The 19,387-nt window shown below is 35.8% G+C and overlaps 2 protein-coding genes across 2 annotated transcripts in view; both read right to left on the reverse strand.

Annotated features, from left to right (window-relative positions):
* Window positions 1–858: 858 nt before the first annotated feature.
* On the reverse strand, window positions 859–5,209 carry LOC148629625 (uncharacterized). The gene is made up of 3 exons (XM_088554395.1): window positions 4,871–5,209; window positions 2,502–4,016; window positions 859–1,432 (listed from the first exon to the last, which is right to left on the reverse strand). Exons 1-3 carry the CDS (start codon window positions 5,202–5,204, stop codon window positions 1,350–1,352), a joined length of 1,932 nt encoding a protein of 643 aa, XP_088410521.1. The 5' UTR covers window positions 5,205–5,209; the 3' UTR covers window positions 859–1,349.
* A 152-nt stretch (window positions 5,210–5,361) lies between these two features.
* Window positions 5,362–19,387, reverse strand: part of LOC148629626 (scavenger receptor cysteine-rich domain-containing protein DMBT1-like) — a 34,490-nt gene continuing 20,464 nt past the window's right edge. The window contains exons 13-25 of the mRNA XM_088576481.1: window positions 18,899–19,243; window positions 17,730–18,074; window positions 16,561–16,905; window positions 15,392–15,736; window positions 14,223–14,567; window positions 13,054–13,398; window positions 11,885–12,229; window positions 10,716–11,060; window positions 9,547–9,891; window positions 8,378–8,722; window positions 7,209–7,553; window positions 6,040–6,384; window positions 5,362–5,525 (exon numbers count right to left, since the gene is read on the reverse strand). Of these exons, the coding sequence (XP_088432607.1) occupies window positions 5,362–5,525; window positions 6,040–6,384; window positions 7,209–7,553; window positions 8,378–8,722; window positions 9,547–9,891; window positions 10,716–11,060; window positions 11,885–12,229; window positions 13,054–13,398; window positions 14,223–14,567; window positions 15,392–15,736; window positions 16,561–16,905; window positions 17,730–18,074; window positions 18,899–19,243 (4,304 nt within the window). The remainder of the gene's footprint in view (window positions 5,526–6,039; window positions 6,385–7,208; window positions 7,554–8,377; window positions 8,723–9,546; window positions 9,892–10,715; window positions 11,061–11,884; window positions 12,230–13,053; window positions 13,399–14,222; window positions 14,568–15,391; window positions 15,737–16,560; window positions 16,906–17,729; window positions 18,075–18,898; window positions 19,244–19,387) is intronic.

The following is a 19,387-nucleotide window of genomic DNA, read 5'->3' on the forward strand; positions in this document are numbered from 1 at the left end:
GTTACTTTATATGTACTGATTTTTATTTGAAAATTCTGAAAACAATGATGCCAGACCGTTCCTGACAGAACAGTCTTTTGTCATGTACACAGGCACACGGTTTGGGGATTTGTCTGTTCCACAAACCCTTTTCCTCCCCTTATAAATCTTGTAATCTATCTTAAACTTGGGTTATTTCTGACTATTATTCCTCTATTCACTAAAGAAATATAAAGTGATTGTGGTCGAGTCTTCGAAAACAATTTGTATACATATTAAGTGGATATATTTTACACAAAACACAAAACTGCAGTTACAATTTACAATATACCAAATAAAAATAATAATATTATAAAGATAAAAAAGGTGGACCTCATTAAAGCTATCAAGACTTCATCAGTTACAAAGTTTTACTTGATTGTGTTGTTGACAAGACACGAAAGAACTAATTCGTGTTGTAGTTACTTTTACAAAAAATGACATTCTTTGTCAAAAATCTCCTTTAAGTGCAAAAAAAGTCATTAATTGTTATTACGTGTTATTCATCTATTAGATTAAAACATTTTTTTTCAAAGGAACCAATAAATTCTGGTATAATTAAGGAATGACTGTTGTATTTTTTCGGTCTATGAAGAAATAACTTCAATCAAGTGGTGCACACTTAATTACCTGCGTAGAAGTTTATTTTCAAGTGTGCACCACTGGCATTGCGGTTATTTCAAATAGACCGAAAAATATAACAGTCATTCCTTATAATTAAAATTTAAGTATAAAAATTCAACAAGTAAATCATTAAAAAAAAGTTTGTTGACGCCACAGGCATTACAAAATTTGGTCTATGAGATGATGGATGATTTTTGTATCCAATCATAGTCCGTGTTAGTTCTGAAATTAGATTATTTTAATATAACAAAAATGTACATTGTATTTTGTCAGATCACGTAAAGTTGTCGTTTCCTGCAATATGACAAAAACTTTGATTTAAAAATACAATATAAACAAGTATAATGCAACTATCAAAAGAAGAATATCACACAAAAAATTATGTTTCAAATGTAAAAAAAATGAAAAGGACCCTAAACTATTTCCAAAAAAGAAAATGAAGACAGTTCATTACAGCACAAAGACCCAGAGATTGAATTCCCAGTTTCATGTAAAAGACTACAAATTATGCCAAATAAAAGCTCAGTTGAGCGAAAGTGCAAGTGAAAAACTATATAAAAGATTAATATAACAATAATAACAGAGGAAACTAAACTATTACAAAATATCATATCACAGTCTCTATAGTTTTGTATCACAGTCTCTATAGTTTTCTATCACAGTCTCTAGTTTTGTATCACAGTCTAAGTCACCGGAAATCCTTATATTCATGGTCTCATGTGAACCAGCACATTAATAATGACCATGAATATCATAACGTAACTAGAGTAAAACTGACGGACATCCGCTCCTGAAAAAGGGAAAGAAAACTATAGATGCCACTCCTGAACGACAGACAAATTTAAGTAAAAGCATACATCAACTTTTAAAAATTGTTCGGCCTCATATCTGCGTGTAAAGTTTTCATATCACAACTCATACGTTATGCCAGAGCTTGCCTTAACTACGCAGACTTTATGTATCGCGCTACACTTCTTACAATTAGGTTTCTGGAACAGGTTTATGTTGCTACACGATTGAAGTCATCACTACAGAAGTTTAATGGTCGTCATCATAAACTCATTGATCGTCACGGTGTATCCATCTGCACCATGAAAACTGATTTGTTCAACGTGTCATATTTTTCCTTTGCTCTGTCGTCTATCCCAGCCTTGACTTTTATGAGCAATTTGGCGGGGGTTTCTAGAAAAGCAGAGGACGCTTACCCTACCTGTGCGCCTGGTTCATGCTCTAAAGTTTTAGTGGAGTCCAAGTTGCTCATTTACTTTTGTTACTTTGTATGTATTATTTTAGTTACTTTATGTTCTGTGTTGTGTTTGTCTGTTTTCCATGTCTTTATCCCTGGATTACATTATTTTGATTTCCGCTAGAATCATGGTTTCCTTGGTTACTCTTTCTATGCAGTTGATTGAGAAAATGTTGATAAAAGTATTTATAGCATGTACTAGTAAGTTGAACAACCAAGTAAATGTACACTGCATGTACAATTGTACCTTTCGCATGCAGGTATAATTAACAAGAGGAAAAGACAAGATGATAATTATCTTTCATACTTTTATTTGTTGGTCTCTTTTGTGAAATAATAATACCTAGACTCAAGGACAAACAGGCACAATACAACTTTTTTAGGTACAGCAACAAAAGTATAATGGTTAAAAAATAATTACAAGGATTTGCCAAAAACCATGATGGAAGGATTTATAAAGGACTCGAGGTCATATATGATAGGTCTCATTTGAAGGTGCAAAGTCAACGCAAAAAATATTTACGAACAACTTACTCTTAAAATGTGTATTCACTAGAAAGGCAGTGTGATAGAATGTGCACATATTGAGCTTAATGGCTTCAGATATACTAACCTCCACTCCAGCTCTCCTGCAACCCAGCAAGGGCATCATCTGCTGACTGAGTAACCGTGGAAGAGGAAACAGCTCCGGTGGCAGATGGAATAATTGCTGTGTTTGACGATGATGTAATGCTTGTTTGGAATGCGGTATTCATCGCTGCTGTACTTCCCAATGAAGAGTAGGTAGTACTTGTTCCCTCTAAATTAGGCGTGGATGTTGTTGGAGAACTTGAAGTTGTAACGGCAGTCGAGTGTATAATTTCTGAAAGTTTACTGCTCGTCGAGATTGAAATTGTACTTGTTGATGAATACCGACCCATTGTTGATGACGAAATAAAACCGGTTAATGTCTGGCTTGTTTGTGGACTATTACCATTGGTAAGAGTGGATCTGGTAGGTGAATAACCACCATTTGTCGATGTCAAAATAGTACCAGTAGAAATATGGCTTGTTTGTGGACTATAACCAACGCTCGAAGTGGAACTTGTTGGTGAATAACCACCATTTGTCGATGTCAAAATAGTACCAGTTGAAATATGGCTTGTTTGTGGGCTATTACTAACGGTTAGAGTGGAACTTTTTGGTGAATACCCACCTGTTGTTGATGACGAAATAGAACTGGTTAATGTCTGGATTGTTTGTGGACTACTATCAATAGTTGGAGTGGAACTTGCTGGTGAAAACCAACCCATTGTTGATGAGAAAATAGTACCAGTTGAAATATGGCTTGCTTGAGGACTATTACTCAGAGCGGGACTGGTTGAATAATAACCACTAATTGTCATAGACGAAATAGTACCAGCTGAAATATGGCTTGTCTGTGGACTATTACCAATTGTTGGAGTGGGACTTGTTGGTGAATACCCACCTATTATTGATGACAATACAGCACGGGTTAAAGTCTGGCTTGTTCGTGGACTATTACCAACGGTTGAAATGGGACTTGTTGAATAACCACTTATTGTAGAGGAGCTCACAATACCAGTTGAGATTTGTCTTGTGTGAGGGCTATTTCCATTCGTCGAGGAAGTTGTTGGTAATGGTACGTAAACAGATGTTGCCGATGAAGAGGGGCTTATGATCGTCAACATGGAAGATTCTTTTGGTGAGGATGTATCAAACTCAGATCTTGGAAAGTCGGTGGTGCTGTGTATCATAAGAGACGAAGCATCAGTTGTTGATGTTGAACTTTCCACAAATATTCGGGAAGAGGTAATAGCCAATGGAGTTGTTACGTGTGTTGACGAACCAATTCCCCAAAAAGAGGAGGATGCCCGAATATATATTGACTGTGTTGCTGATATTGAAGACAATGTGTAAGGAATGCTCAAAGTATTCACTTGGTTGGTAAAGGATGAAAATGCATCAGCATTGGGCGGATAATTCCGTGTTGATAACGATGAAAACTCTCCAGAAATAATTGGGCTCGGTAAAATTGTCATTGTCAGTGAAGACAAAATGGCTTCTCTAGAAGACGGCATTATTTCAGTTGTTGATGACATCAATTCTACCGGCGACGTGAACATTTCTAAAACAAAATGTTAAAAATATGACTTCCTCAATTAACAACAAATAAGGGACCATAACAATTCAAACTCATCCATAAGTATTTGAAAAAAAATGCTTAGCAAACATAGATTCAATACAAATATAATTATAGACAAACATATATTTTCCCTATCTACAACTACGCTGGAAATTCAAAGCATGACAAAATGATGTTAAAAAATAAAAAAAGTAAAATGAAAGTAGTTAAAACTGTACTAAAATAACTTCTTTAGAACTCGAATTGGTTTCATTTGCCATATTAAATAAAGACACTAAAGAGATTAATGCAAAAGAATGCAAAACTTACAAAGAAAAAAATTACAAAATATTTTTCATTAAAGTATGATTTTTCTGGACAAAGAAGATCTCAAACTAAAAAAAGAGAACGATGAAAGATGTACTAACAGCAATGTTTTTATTCTAACTTCTGTCTGTAGTGTTTGAATCATGCGTGAAGTTAGATTTATCTGTGAAGTTGGACATGCATTCTACGGTAATATCGACTCCAGCATAACAACGCGCCCAATAATACAATGACGATAAAGATCATCTTGCAAAATGAGAAATCGACTTGGCGCCATGACTCCCAGGTATACATTTTGTCTCTGACTTTCTATGACCAAGTCGATTTCCAAATGAGTTATCTTCGTTACTCAAGTGGACAATTTATTAATATAAAAACCGGTTTATGTCCATTGAAATCTTTCAGTCATTTACCAATCACACTTGACATTTCCCGATGCCAAATAATTTTCTTGGACAAAGAAGCGCTTGGCTTTAAGCAAGGGAAAATGAAGGATGTCAGCATAACATTGGCAATAATTTAATACTTACTTCCGTCTGTAGAGTTTGAATCATGCGTGAAGTTAGATTTGTCTGTGAAGTTGGACATGCATTCTACGGCAATATCGACCCCAGCATAACAATAGCTGTTTTCATAATGGGAACACTCGTTGATATCAGCTTCGAACCCGATACAGTTGATACTGAAACCCGATGAATGGTAGTTATAATCCCGTTGACGGCTTGTAGCTATGCCTTTGTTTCCCATTCCCATATGTTTACATACAACAGTAGCTGTCACGTCGTTCCAATAGTCATCACAAATAGTCGACCAGTTGCCAGAGTAAGTATTAAAGAACAAGACTCGACCTCCATCTCCAATCATAAGATCTATTTCTGAAAGGAATTACAAATCCAATGAACATCTGGTAAAACAATGAAATGATAAGAGCGTTGCTTTCTTCAATGAGTTGTAGTTATATGAATGTTTGTTATTGTATGTCGATATACATCATTGTTATTTTCAACTATTAACCAGATGTTCAATTGGATGAGTGAGCTACATTGTACTGATATTGTACTGCAAGAAACACAATGGCATTTTCAGAAAGAAAAATCACATCATTCAAGAAAGTAGGTCTTTTATAGAGATAGAGATATATTAGATCATCCGACGCACCTTCTGATAAATTAAAGCGAGTTTCTTCTAAAATGTAGAACACAATTAGCTTTGTGTTTGAGTTTTGCGCATTGGAACATTAATATGTGCGAATGTATTCTTGTCTTTCTCATATGTGGAAGAATTCTAAACAAATCTAATCGGATTGGTCTATGAGTAATGTTTAAGTAAAGGATAGCAATTGAACTGAGATTTTCCTGAAGCCGACGGAAATCCCGAAACAACGCGCCCAATAATACAATGACGATAAACATCATGTTGCAAAATGAGAAATCGACTTGGCGCCATGACTCCCAGGTATACATTTTGTCTCTGACTTTCTATGACCAAGTCGATTTCCAAATGAGTCATCTTCGTTACTCAAGTGGACAATTTATTAATATAAAAACCGGTATATGTCCATTGAAATCTTTCAGTCATTTACCAATCACACTTGACATTTCCCGATGCCAAATAATTTTCTTGGACAAAGAAGCGCTTGGCTTTAAGCAAGGGAAAATGAAGGATGTCAGCATAACATTGGCAATAATTTAATACTTACTTCCGTCTGTAGAGTTTGAATCATGCGTGAAGTTAGATTTGTCTGTGAAGTTGGACATGCATTCTACGGCAATATCGACCCCAGCATAACAATAGCTGTTTTCATAATGGGAACACTCGTTGATATCAACTTCGAACCCGATACAGTTGATACTGAAACCCGATGAATGGTAGTAATAATCCCGTTGACGGCTTGTAGCTATGCCTGTGTTTCCCATTCCCATATGTTTACATACAACAGTAGCTGTCACGTCGTTCCAATAGTCATCACAAATAGTCGACCAATTGCCAGAGTAAGTATTAAAGAACAAGACTCGACCTCCATCTCCAATCATAAGATCTATTTCTGAAAGGAATTACAAATCCAATGAACATCTGGTAAAACAATGAAATGATAAGAGCGTTGCTTTCTTCAATGAGTTGTAGTTATATGAATGTTTGTTATTGTATGTCGATATACATCATTGTTATTTTCAACTATTAACTAGATGTTCAATTGGATGAGTGAGCTACATTGTACTGATATTGTACTCCAAGAAACGCAATTGCATTTTCAGAAACAAAAATCAAATCATTCAAGAAAGTAGGTCATTTATAGAGATAGAGATATATTAGATCATCCGACGCACCTTCTTATAAATAAAAGCGAGTTTCTCCTAAAATGTAGAACACAATTAGCTTTGTGTTTGAGTTTTGCGCATTGGAACATTAATATGTGCGAATGTATTCTTGTCTTTCTCATATGTGGAAGAATTCTAAACAAATCTAATCGGATTGGTCTATGAGTAATGTTTAAGTAAAGGATAGCAATTGAACTGAGATTTTCCTGAAGCCGACGGAAATCCCGAAACAACGCGCCCAATAATACAATGACGATAAACATCATGTTGCAAAATGAGAAATCGACTTGGCGCCATGACTCCCAGGTATACATTTTGTCTCTGACTTTCTATGACCAAGTCGATTTCCAAATGAGTCATCTTCGTTACTCAAGTGGACAATTTATTAATATAAAAACCGGTTTATGTCCATTGAAATCTTTCAGTCATTTACCAATCACACTTGACATTTCCCGATGCCAAATAATTTTCTTGGACAAAGAAGCGCTTGGCTTTAAGCAAGGGAAAATGAAGGATGTCAGCATAACATTGGCAATAATTTAATACTTACTTCCGTCTGTAGAGTTTGAATCATGCGTGAAGTTAGATTTGTCTGTGAAGTTGGACATGCATTCTACGGCAATATCGACCCCAGCATAACAATAGCTGTTTTCATAATGGGAACACTCGTTGATATCAGCTTCGAACCCGATACAGTTGATACTGAAACCCGATGAATGGTAGTTATAATCCCGTTGACGGCTTGTAGCTATGCCTTTGTTTCCCATTCCCATATGTTTACATACAACAGTAGCTGTCACGTCGTTCCAATAGTCATCACAAATAGTCGACCAATTGCCAGAGTAAGTATTAAAGAACAAGACTCGACCTCCATCTCCAATCATAAGATCTATTTCTGAAAGGAATTACAAATCCAATGAACATCTGGTAAAACAATGAAATGATAAGAGCGTTGCTTTCTTCAATGAGTTGTAGTTATATGAATGTTTGTTATTGTATGTCGATATACATCATTGTTATTTTCAACTATTAACCAGATGTTCAATTGGATGAGTGAGCTACATTGTACTGATATTGTACTGCAAGAAACACAATGGCATTTTCAGAAACAAAAATCAAATCATTCAAGAAAGTAGGTCATTTATAGAGATAGAGATATATTAGATCATCCGATGCACCTTATTATAAATAAAAGCGAGTTTCTCCTAAAATGTAGAACACAATTAGCTTTGTGTTTGAGTTTTGCGCATTGGAACATTAATATGTGCGAATGTATTCTTGTCTTTCTCATATGTGGAAGAATTCTAAACAAATCTAATCGGATTGGTCTATGAGTAATGTTTAAGTAAAGGATAGCAATTGAACTGAGATTTTCCTGAAGCCGACGGAAATCCCGAAACAACGCGCCCAATAATACAATGACGATAAACATCATGTTGCAAAATGAGAAATCGACTTGGCGCCATGACTCCCAGGTATACATTTTGTCTCTGACTTTCTATGACCAAGTCGATTTCCAAATGAGTCATCTTCGTTACTCAAGTGGACAATTTATTAATATAAAAACCGGTTTATGTCCATTGAAATCTTTCAGTCATTTACCAATCACACTTGACATTTCCCGATGGCAAATAATTTTCTTGGACAAAGAAGCGCTTGGCTTTAAGCAAGGGAAAATGAAGGATGTCAGCATAACATTGGCAATAATTTAATACTTACTTCCGTCTGTAGAGTTTGAATCATGCGTGAAGTTAGATTTGTCTGTGAAGTTGGACATGCATTCTACGGCAATATCGACCCCAGCATAACAATAGCTGTTTTCATAATGGGAACACTCGTTGATATCAGCTTCGAACCCGATACAGTTGATACTGAAACCCGATGAATGGTAGTTATAATCCCGTTGACGGCTTGTAGCTATGCCTTTGTTTCCCATTCCCATATGTTTACATACAACAGTAGCTGTCACGTCGTTCCAATAGTCATCACAAATAGTCGACCAATTGCCAGAGTAAGTATTAAAGAACAAGACTCGACCTCCATCTCCAATCATAAGATCTATTTCTGAAAGGAATTACAAATCCAATGAACATCTGGTAAAACAATGAAATGATAAGAGCGTTGCTTTCTTCAATGAGTTGTAGTTATATGAATGTTTGTTATTGTATGTCGATATACATCATTGTTATTTTCAACTATTAACCAGATGTTCAATTGGATGAGTGAGCTACATTGTACTGATATTGTACTGCAAGAAACACAATGGCATTTTCAGAAACAAAAATCAAATCATTCAAGAAAGTAGGTCATTTATAGAGATAGAGATATATTAGATCATCCGATGCACCTTATTATAAATAAAAGCGAGTTTCTCCTAAAATGTAGAACACAATTAGCTTTGTGTTTGAGTTTTGCGCATTGGAACATTAATATGTGCGAATGTATTCTTGTCTTTCTCATATGTGGAAGAATTCTAAACAAATCTAATCGGATTGGTCTATGAGTAATGTTTAAGTAAAGGATAGCAATTGAACTGAGATTTTCCTGAAGCCGACGGAAATCCCGAAACAACGCGCCCAATAATACAATGACGATAAACATCATGTTGCAAAATGAGAAATCGACTTGGCGCCATGACTCCCAGGTATACATTTTGTCTCTGACTTTCTATGACCAAGTCGATTTCCAAATGAGTCATCTTCGTTACTCAAGTGGACAATTTATTAATATAAAAACCGGTTTATGTCCATTGAAATCTTTCAGTCATTTACCAATCACACTTGACATTTCCCGATGGCAAATAATTTTCTTGGACAAAGAAGCGCTTGGCTTTAAGCAAGGGAAAATGAAGGATGTCAGCATAACATTGGCAATAATTTAATACTTACTTCCGTCTGTAGAGTTTGAATCATGCGTGAAGTTAGATTTGTCTGTGAAGTTGGACATGCATTCTACGGCAATATCGACCCCAGCATAACAATAGCTGTTTTCATAATGGGAACACTCGTTGATATCAGCTTCGAACCCGATACAGTTGATACTGAAACCCGATGAATGGTAGTTATAATCCCGTTGACGGCTTGTAGCTATGCCTTTGTTTCCCATTCCCATATGTTTACATACAACAGTAGCTGTCACGTCGTTCCAATAGTCATCACAAATAGTCGACCAATTGCCAGAGTAAGTATTAAAGAACAAGACTCGACCTCCATCTCCAATCATAAGATCTATTTCTGAAAGGAATTACAAATCCAATGAACATCTGGTAAAACAATGAAATGATAAGAGCGTTGCTTTCTTCAATGAGTTGTAGTTATATGAATGTTTGTTATTGTATGTCGATATACATCATTGTTATTTTCAACTATTAACCAGATGTTCAATTGGATGAGTGAGCTACATTGTATTGATATTGTACTGCAAGAAACGCAATTGCATTTTCAGAAACAAACATCAAATCATTCAAGAAAGTAGGTCATTTATAGAGATAGAGATATATTAGATCATCCGACGCACCTTCTTATAAATAAAAGCGAGTTTCTTCTAAAATGTAGAACACAATTAGCTTTGTGTTTGAGTTTTGCGCATTGGAACATTAATATGTGCGAATGTATTCTTGTCTTTCTCATATGTGGAAGAATTCTAAACAAATCTAATCGGATTGGACTATGAGTAATGCTTAAGTAAAAGATAGCAATGGAACTGAGATTTTTCTGAAGCCGACAGAAATCCCGGAACAACGCGCCCAATAATACAATGACGATAAACATCATGTTGCAAAATGAGAAATCGACTTGGCGCCATGACTCCCAGGTATACATTTTGTCTCTGACTTTCTATGACCAAGTCGATTTCCAAATGAGTCATCTTCGTTACTCAAGTGGACAATTTATTTATATAAAAACCGGTATATGTCCATTGAAATCTTTCAGTCATTTACCAATCACACTTGACATTTCCCGATGGCAAATAATTTTCTTGGACAAAGAAGCGCTTGGCTTTAAGCAAGGGAAAATGAAGGATGTCAGCATAACATTGGCAATAATTTAATACTTACTTCCGTCTGTAGAGTTTGAATCATGCGTGAAGTTAGATTTGTCTGTGAAGTTGGACATGCATTCTACGGCAATATCGACCCCAGCATAACAATAGCTGTTTTCATAATGGGAACACTCGTTGATATCAGCTTCGAACCCGATACAGTTGATACTGAAACCCGATGAATGGTAGTTATAATCCCGTTGACGGCTTGTAGCTATGCCTTTGTTTCCCATTCCCATATGTTTACATACAACAGTAGCTGTCACGTCGTTCCAATAGTCATCACAAATAGTCGACCAATTGCCAGAGTAAGTATTAAAGAACAAGACTCGACCTCCATCTCCAATCATAAGATCTATTTCTGAAAGGAATTACAAATCCAATGAACATCTGGTAAAACAATGAAATGATAAGAGCGTTGCTTTCTTCAATGAGTTGTAGTTATATGAATGTTTGTTATTGTATGTCGATATACATCATTGTTATTTTCAACTATTAACCAGATGTTCAATTGGATGAGTGAGCTACATTGTACTGATATTGTACTGCAAGAAACACAATGGCATTTTCAGAAACAAAAATCAAATCATTCAAGAAAGTAGGTCATTTATAGAGATAGAGATATATTAGATCATCCGATGCACCTTATTATAAATAAAAGCGAGTTTCTCCTAAAATGTAGAACACAATTAGCTTTGTGTTTGAGTTTTGCGCATTGGAACATTAATATGTGCGAATGTATTCTTGTCTTTCTCATATGTGGAAGAATTCTAAACAAATCTAATCGGATTGGTCTATGAGTAATGTTTAAGTAAAGGATAGCAATTGAACTGAGATTTTCCTGAAGCCGACGGAAATCCCGAAACAACGCGCCCAATAATACAATGACGATAAACATCATGTTGCAAAATGAGAAATCGACTTGGCGCCATGACTCCCAGGTATACATTTTGTCTCTGACTTTCTATGACCAAGTCGATTTCCAAATGAGTCATCTTCGTTACTCAAGTGGACAATTTATTAATATAAAAACCGGTTTATGTCCATTGAAATCTTTCAGTCATTTACCAATCACACTTGACATTTCCCGATGGCAAATAATTTTCTTGGACAAAGAAGCGCTTGGCTTTAAGCAAGGGAAAATGAAGGATGTCAGCATAACATTGGCAATAATTTAATACTTACTTCCGTCTGTAGAGTTTGAATCATGCGTGAAGTTAGATTTGTCTGTGAAGTTGGACATGCATTCTACGGCAATATCGACCCCAGCATAACAATAGCTGTTTTCATAATGGGAACACTCGTTGATATCAGCTTCGAACCCGATACAGTTGATACTGAAACCCGATGAATGGTAGTTATAATCCCGTTGACGGCTTGTAGCTATGCCTTTGTTTCCCATTCCCATATGTTTACATACAACAGTAGCTGTCACGTCGTTCCAATAGTCATCACAAATAGTCGACCAATTGCCAGAGTAAGTATTAAAGAACAAGACTCGACCTCCATCTCCAATCATAAGATCTATTTCTGAAAGGAATTACAAATCCAATGAACATCTGGTAAAACAATGAAATGATAAGAGCGTTGCTTTCTTCAATGAGTTGTAGTTATATGAATGTTTGTTATTGTATGTCGATATACATCATTGTTATTTTCAACTATTAACCAGATGTTCAATTGGATGAGTGAGCTACATTGTACTGATATTGTACTGCAAGAAACACAATGGCATTTTCAGAAACAAAAATCAAATCATTCAAGAAAGTAGGTCATTTATAGAGATAGAGATATATTAGATCATCCGATGCACCTTATTATAAATAAAAGCGAGTTTCTCCTAAAATGTAGAACACAATTAGCTTTGTGTTTGAGTTTTGCGCATTGGAACATTAATATGTGCGAATGTATTCTTGTCTTTCTCATATGTGGAAGAATTCTAAACAAATCTAATCGGATTGGTCTATGAGTAATGTTTAAGTAAAGGATAGCAATTGAACTGAGATTTTCCTGAAGCCGACGGAAATCCCGAAACAACGCGCCCAATAATACAATGACGATAAACATCATGTTGCAAAATGAGAAATCGACTTGGCGCCATGACTCCCAGGTATACATTTTGTCTCTGACTTTCTATGACCAAGTCGATTTCCAAATGAGTCATCTTCGTTACTCAAGTGGACAATTTATTAATATAAAAACCGGTTTATGTCCATTGAAATCTTTCAGTCATTTACCAATCACACTTGACATTTCCCGATGGCAAATAATTTTCTTGGACAAAGAAGCGCTTGGCTTTAAGCAAGGGAAAATGAAGGATGTCAGCATAACATTGGCAATAATTTAATACTTACTTCCGTCTGTAGAGTTTGAATCATGCGTGAAGTTAGATTTGTCTGTGAAGTTGGACATGCATTCTACGGCAATATCGACCCCAGCATAACAATAGCTGTTTTCATAATGGGAACACTCGTTGATATCAGCTTCGAACCCGATACAGTTGATACTGAAACCCGATGAATGGTAGTTATAATCCCGTTGACGGCTTGTAGCTATGCCTTTGTTTCCCATTCCCATATGTTTACATACAACAGTAGCTGTCACGTCGTTCCAATAGTCATCACAAATAGTCGACCAATTGCCAGAGTAAGTATTAAAGAACAAGACTCGACCTCCATCTCCAATCATAAGATCTATTTCTGAAAGGAATTACAAATCCAATGAACATCTGGTAAAACAATGAAATGATAAGAGCGTTGCTTTCTTCAATGAGTTGTAGTTATATGAATGTTTGTTATTGTATGTCGATATACATCATTGTTATTTTCAACTATTAACCAGATGTTCAATTGGATGAGTGAGCTACATTGTATTGATATTGTACTGCAAGAAACGCAATTGCATTTTCAGAAACAAACATCAAATCATTCAAGAAAGTAGGTCATTTATAGAGATAGAGATATATTAGATCATCCGACGCACCTTCTTATAAATAAAAGCGAGTTTCTTCTAAAATGTAGAACACAATTAGCTTTGTGTTTGAGTTTTGCGCATTGGAACATTAATATGTGCGAATGTATTCTTGTCTTTCTCATATGTGGAAGAATTCTAAACAAATCTAATCGGATTGGACTATGAGTAATGCTTAAGTAAAAGATAGCAATGGAACTGAGATTTTTCTGAAGCCGACAGAAATCCCGGAACAACGCGCCCAATAATACAATGACGATAAACATCATGTTGCAAAATGAGAAATCGACTTGGCGCCATGACTCCCAGGTATACATTTTGTCTCTGACTTTCTATGACCAAGTCGATTTCCAAATGAGTCATCTTCGTTACTCAAGTGGACAATTTATTTATATAAAAACCGGTATATGTCCATTGAAATCTTTCAGTCATTTACCAATCACACTTGACATTTCCCGATGGCAAATAATTTTCTTGGACAAAGAAGCGCTTGGCTTTAAGCAAGGGAAAATGAAGGATGTCAGCATAACATTGGCAATAATTTAATACTTACTTCCGTCTGTAGAGTTTGAATCATGCGTGAAGTTAGATTTGTCTGTGAAGTTGGACATGCATTCTACGGCAATATCGACCCCAGCATAACAATAGCTGTTTTCATAATGGGAACACTCGTTGATATCAGCTTCGAACCCGATACAGTTGATACTGAAACCCGATGAATGGTAGTTATAATCCCGTTGACGGCTTGTAGCTATGCCTTTGTTTCCCATTCCCATATGTTTACATACAACAGTAGCTGTCACGTCGTTCCAATAGTCATCACAAATAGTCGACCAGTTGCCAGAGTAAGTATTAAAGAACAAGACTCGACCTCCATCTCCAATCATAAGATCTATTTCTGAAAGGAATTACAAATCCAATGAACATCTGGTAAAACAATGAAATGATAAGAGCGTTGCTTTCTTCAATGAGTTGTAGTTATATGAATGTTTGTTATTGTATGTCGATATACATCATTGTTATTTTCAACTATTAACCAGATGTTCAATTGGATGAGTGAGCTACATTGTATTGATATTGTACTGCAAGAAACGCAATTGCATTTTCAGAAACAAACATCAAATCATTCAAGAAAGTAGGTCATTTATAGAGATAGAGATATATTAGATCATCCGACGCACCTTCTTATAAATAAAAGCGAGTTTCTTCTAAAATGTAGAACACAATTAGCTTTGTGTTTGAGTTTTGCGCATTGGAACATTAATATGTGCGAATGTATTCTTGTCTTTCTCATATGTGGAAGAATTCTAAACAAATCTAATCGGATTGGTCTATGAGTAATGTTTAAGTAAAAGATAGCAATTGAACTGAGATTTTCCTGAAGCCGACAGAAATCCCGAAACAACGCGCCCAATAATACAATGACGATAAACATCATGTTGCAAAATGAGAAATCGACTTGGCGCCATGACTCCCAGGTATACATTTTGTCTCTGACTTTCTATGACCAAGTCGATTTCCAAATGAGTCATCTTCGTTACTCAAGTGGACAATTTATTAATATAAAAACCGGTTTATGTCCATTGAAATCTTTCAGTCATTTACCAATCACACTTGACATTTCCCGATGCCAAATAATTTTCTTGGACAAAGAAGCGCTTGGCTTTAAGCAAGGGAAAATGAAGGATGTCAGCATAACATTGGCAATAATTTAATACTTACTTCCGTCTGTAGAGTTTGAATCATGCGTGAAGTTAGATTTGTCTGTGAAGTTGGACATGCATTCTACGGCAATATCGACCCCAGCATAACAATAGCTGTTTTCATAATGGGAACACTCGTTGATATCAGCTTCGAACCCGATACAGTTGATACTGAAACCCGATGAATGGTAGTTATAATCCCGTTGACGGCTTGTAGCTATGCCTTTGTTTCCCATTCCCATATGTTTACATACAACAGTAGCTGTCACGTCGTTCCAATAGTCATCACAAATAGTCGACCAGTTGCCAGAGTAAGTATTAAAGAACAAGACTCGACCTCCATCTCCAATCATAAGATCTATTTCTGAAAGGAATTACAAATCCAATGAACATCTGGTAAAACAATGAAATGATAAGAGCGTCGCTTTCTTCAATAAGTTGTAGTTACATGAATGTTTGTTATTGTATGTCGATATACATCATTGTTATTTTCAACTATTAACCAGATGTTCAATTGGATGAGTGAGCTACGTTGTACTGATATTGTACTGCAAGAAACGCAATTGCATTTTCAGAAACAAACATCAAATCATTCAAGAAAGTAGGTCATTTATAGAGATAGAGATATATTAGATCATCCGACGCACCTTCTTATAAATAAAAGCGAGTTTCTTCTAAAATGTAGAACACAATTAGCTTTGTGTTTGAGTTTTGCGCATTGGAACATTAATATGTGCGAATGTATTCTTGTCTTTCTCATATGTGGAAGAATTCTAAACAAATCTAATCGGATTGGTCTATGAGTAATGTTTAAGTAAAAGATAGCAATTGAACTGAGATTTTCCTGAAGCCGACAGAAATCCCGAAACAACGCGCCCAATAATACAATGACGATAAACATCATGTTGCAAAATGAGAAATCGACTTGGCGCCATGACTCCCAGGTATACATTTTGTCTCTGACTTTCTATGACCAAGTCGATTTCCAAATGAGTCATCTTCGTTACTCAAGTGGACAATTTATTAATATAAAAACCGGTTTATGTCCATTGAAATCTTTCAGTCATTTACCAATCACACTTGACATTTCCCGATGCCAAATAATTTTCTTGGACAAAGAAGCGCTTGGCTTTAAGCAAGGGAAAATGAAGGATGTCAGCATAACATTGGCAATAATTTAATACTTACTTCCGTCTGTAGAGTTTGAATCATGCGTGAAGTTAGATTTGTCTGTGAAGTTGGACATGCATTCTACGGCAATATCGACCCCAGCATAACAATAGCTGTTTTCATAATGGGAACACTCGTTGATATCAGCTTCGAACCCGATACAGTTGATACTGAAACCCGATGAATGGTAGTTATAATCCCGTTGACGGCTTGTAGCTATGCCTTTGTTTCCCATTCCCATATGTTTACATACAACAGTAGCTGTCACGTCGTTCCAATAGTCATCACAAATAGTCGACCAGTTGCCAGAGTAAGTATTAAAGAACAAGACTCGACCTCCATCTCCAATCATAAGATCTATTTCTGAAAGGAATTACAAATCCAATGAACATCTGGTAAAACAATGAAATGATAAGAGCGTTGTTTTCTTCAATGAATTGTAGTTATATGAGTCTTTGTTATTGTATGTCGATATACATCATTGTTATTTTCAACTATTAACCAGATGGTCAATTGGATGAGTGAGCTACATTGTATTGATATTGTACTGCAAGAAACGCAATTGCATTTTCAGAAACAAACATCAAATCATTCAAGAAAGTAGGTCATTTATAGAGATAGAGATATATTAGATCATCCGACGCACCTTCTTATAAATAAAAGCGAGTTTCTTCTAAAATGTAGAACACAATTAGCTTTGTGTTTGAGTTTTGCGCATTGGAACATTAATATGTGCGAATGTATTCTTGTCTTTCTCATATGTGGAAGAATTCTAAACAAATCTAATCGGATTGGTCTATGAGTAATGTTTAAGTAAAAGATAGCAATGGAACTGAGATTTTCCTGAAGCCGACAGAAATCCCGAAACAACGCGCCCAATAATACAATGACGATAAACATCATGTTGCAAAATGAGAAATCGACTTGGCGCCATGACTCCCAGGTATACATTTTGTCTCTGACTTTCTATGACCAAGTCGATTTCCAAATGAGTCATCTTCGTTACTCAAGTGGACAATTTATTAATATAAAAACCGGTTTATGTCCATTGAAATCTTTCAGTCATTTACCAATCACACTTGACATTTCCCGATGCCAAATAATTTTCTTGGACAAAGAAGCGCTTGGCTTTAAGCAAGGGAAAATGAAGGATGTCAGCATAACATTGGCAATAATTTAATACTTACTTCCGTCTGTAGAGTTTGAATCATGCGTGAAGTTAGATTTGTCTGTGAAGTTGGACATGCATTCTACGGCAATATCGACCCCAGCATAACAATAGCTGTTTTCATAATGGGAACACTCGTTGATATCAGCTTCGAACCCGATACAGTTGATACTGAAACCCGATGAATGGTAGTTATAATCCCGTTGACGGCTTGTAGCTATGCCTTTGTTTCCCATTCCCATATGTTTACATACAACAGTAGCTGTCACGTCGTTCCAATAGTCATCACAAATAGTCGACCAGTTGCCAGAGTAAGTATTAAAGAACAAGACTCGACCTCCATCTCCAATCATAAGATCTATTTCTGAAAGGAATTACAAATCCAATGAACATCTGGTAAAACAATGAAATGATAAGAGCGTTGCTTTCTTCAATGAGTTGTAGTTATATGAATGTTTGTTATTGTATGTCGATATACATCATTGTTATTTTCAACTATTAACCAGATGTTCAATTGGATGAGTGAGCTACATTGTACTGATATTGTACTGCAAGAAAAGCAATTGCATTTTCAGAAACAAAAATCAAATCATTCAAGAAAGTAGGTCATTTATAGAGATAGAGATATATTAGATCATCCGACGCACCTTCTTATAAATAAAAGCGAGTTTCTTCTAAAATGTAGAACACAATTAGCTTTGTGTTTGAGTTTTGCGCATTGGAACATTAATATGTGCGAATGTATTCTTGTCTTTCTCATATGTGGAAGAATTCTAAACAAATCTAATCGGATTGGTCTATGAGTAATGTTTAAGTAAAAGATAGCAATTGAACTGAGATTTTCCTGAAGCCGACAGAAATCCCGAAACAACGCGCCCAATAATACAATGACGATAAACATCATGTTGCAAAATGAGAAATCGACTTGGCGCCATGACTCCCAGGTATACATTTTGTCTCTGACTTTCTATGACCAAGTCGATTTCCATATGAGTCATCTTCGTTACTCAAGTGGACAATTTATTAATATAAAAACCGGTTTATGTCCATTGAAATCTTTCAGTCATTTACCAATCACACTTGACATTTCCCGATGCCAAATAATTTTCTTGGACAAAAAAGCGCTTGGCTTTAAGCAAGGGAAAATGAAGGATGTCAGCATAACATTGGCAATAATTTAATACTTACTTCCGTCTGTAGAGTTTGAATCATGCGTGAAGTTAGATTTGTCTGTGAAGTTGGACATGCATTCTACGGCAATATCGACCCCAGCATAACAATAGCTGTTTTCATAATGGGAACACTCGTTGATATCAGCTTCGAACCCGATACAGTTGATACTGAAACCCGATGAATGGTAGTTATAATCCCGTTGACGGCTTGTAGCTATGCCTTTGTTTCCCATTCCCATATGTTTACATACAACAGTAGCTGTCACGTCGTTCCAATAGTCATCACAAATAGTCGACCAGTTGCCAGAGTAAGTATTAAAGAACAAGACTCGACCTCCATCTCCAATCATAAGATCTATTTCTGAAAGGAATTACAAATCCAATGAACATCTGGTAAAACAATGAAATGATAAGAGCGTTGTTTTCTTCAATGAATTGTAGTTATATGAGTCTTTGTTATTGTATGTCGATATACATCATTGTTATTTTCAACTATTAACCAGAT

Source organism: Perna viridis, chromosome 1, assembly GCF_037379345.1.
Source record: "Perna viridis isolate PV_CMFRI_1.1 ecotype Kerala chromosome 1, ASM3737934v1, whole genome shotgun sequence".
In the NCBI taxonomy this organism is placed as follows: Eukaryota; Metazoa; Mollusca; class Bivalvia; order Mytilida; family Mytilidae; genus Perna; species Perna viridis.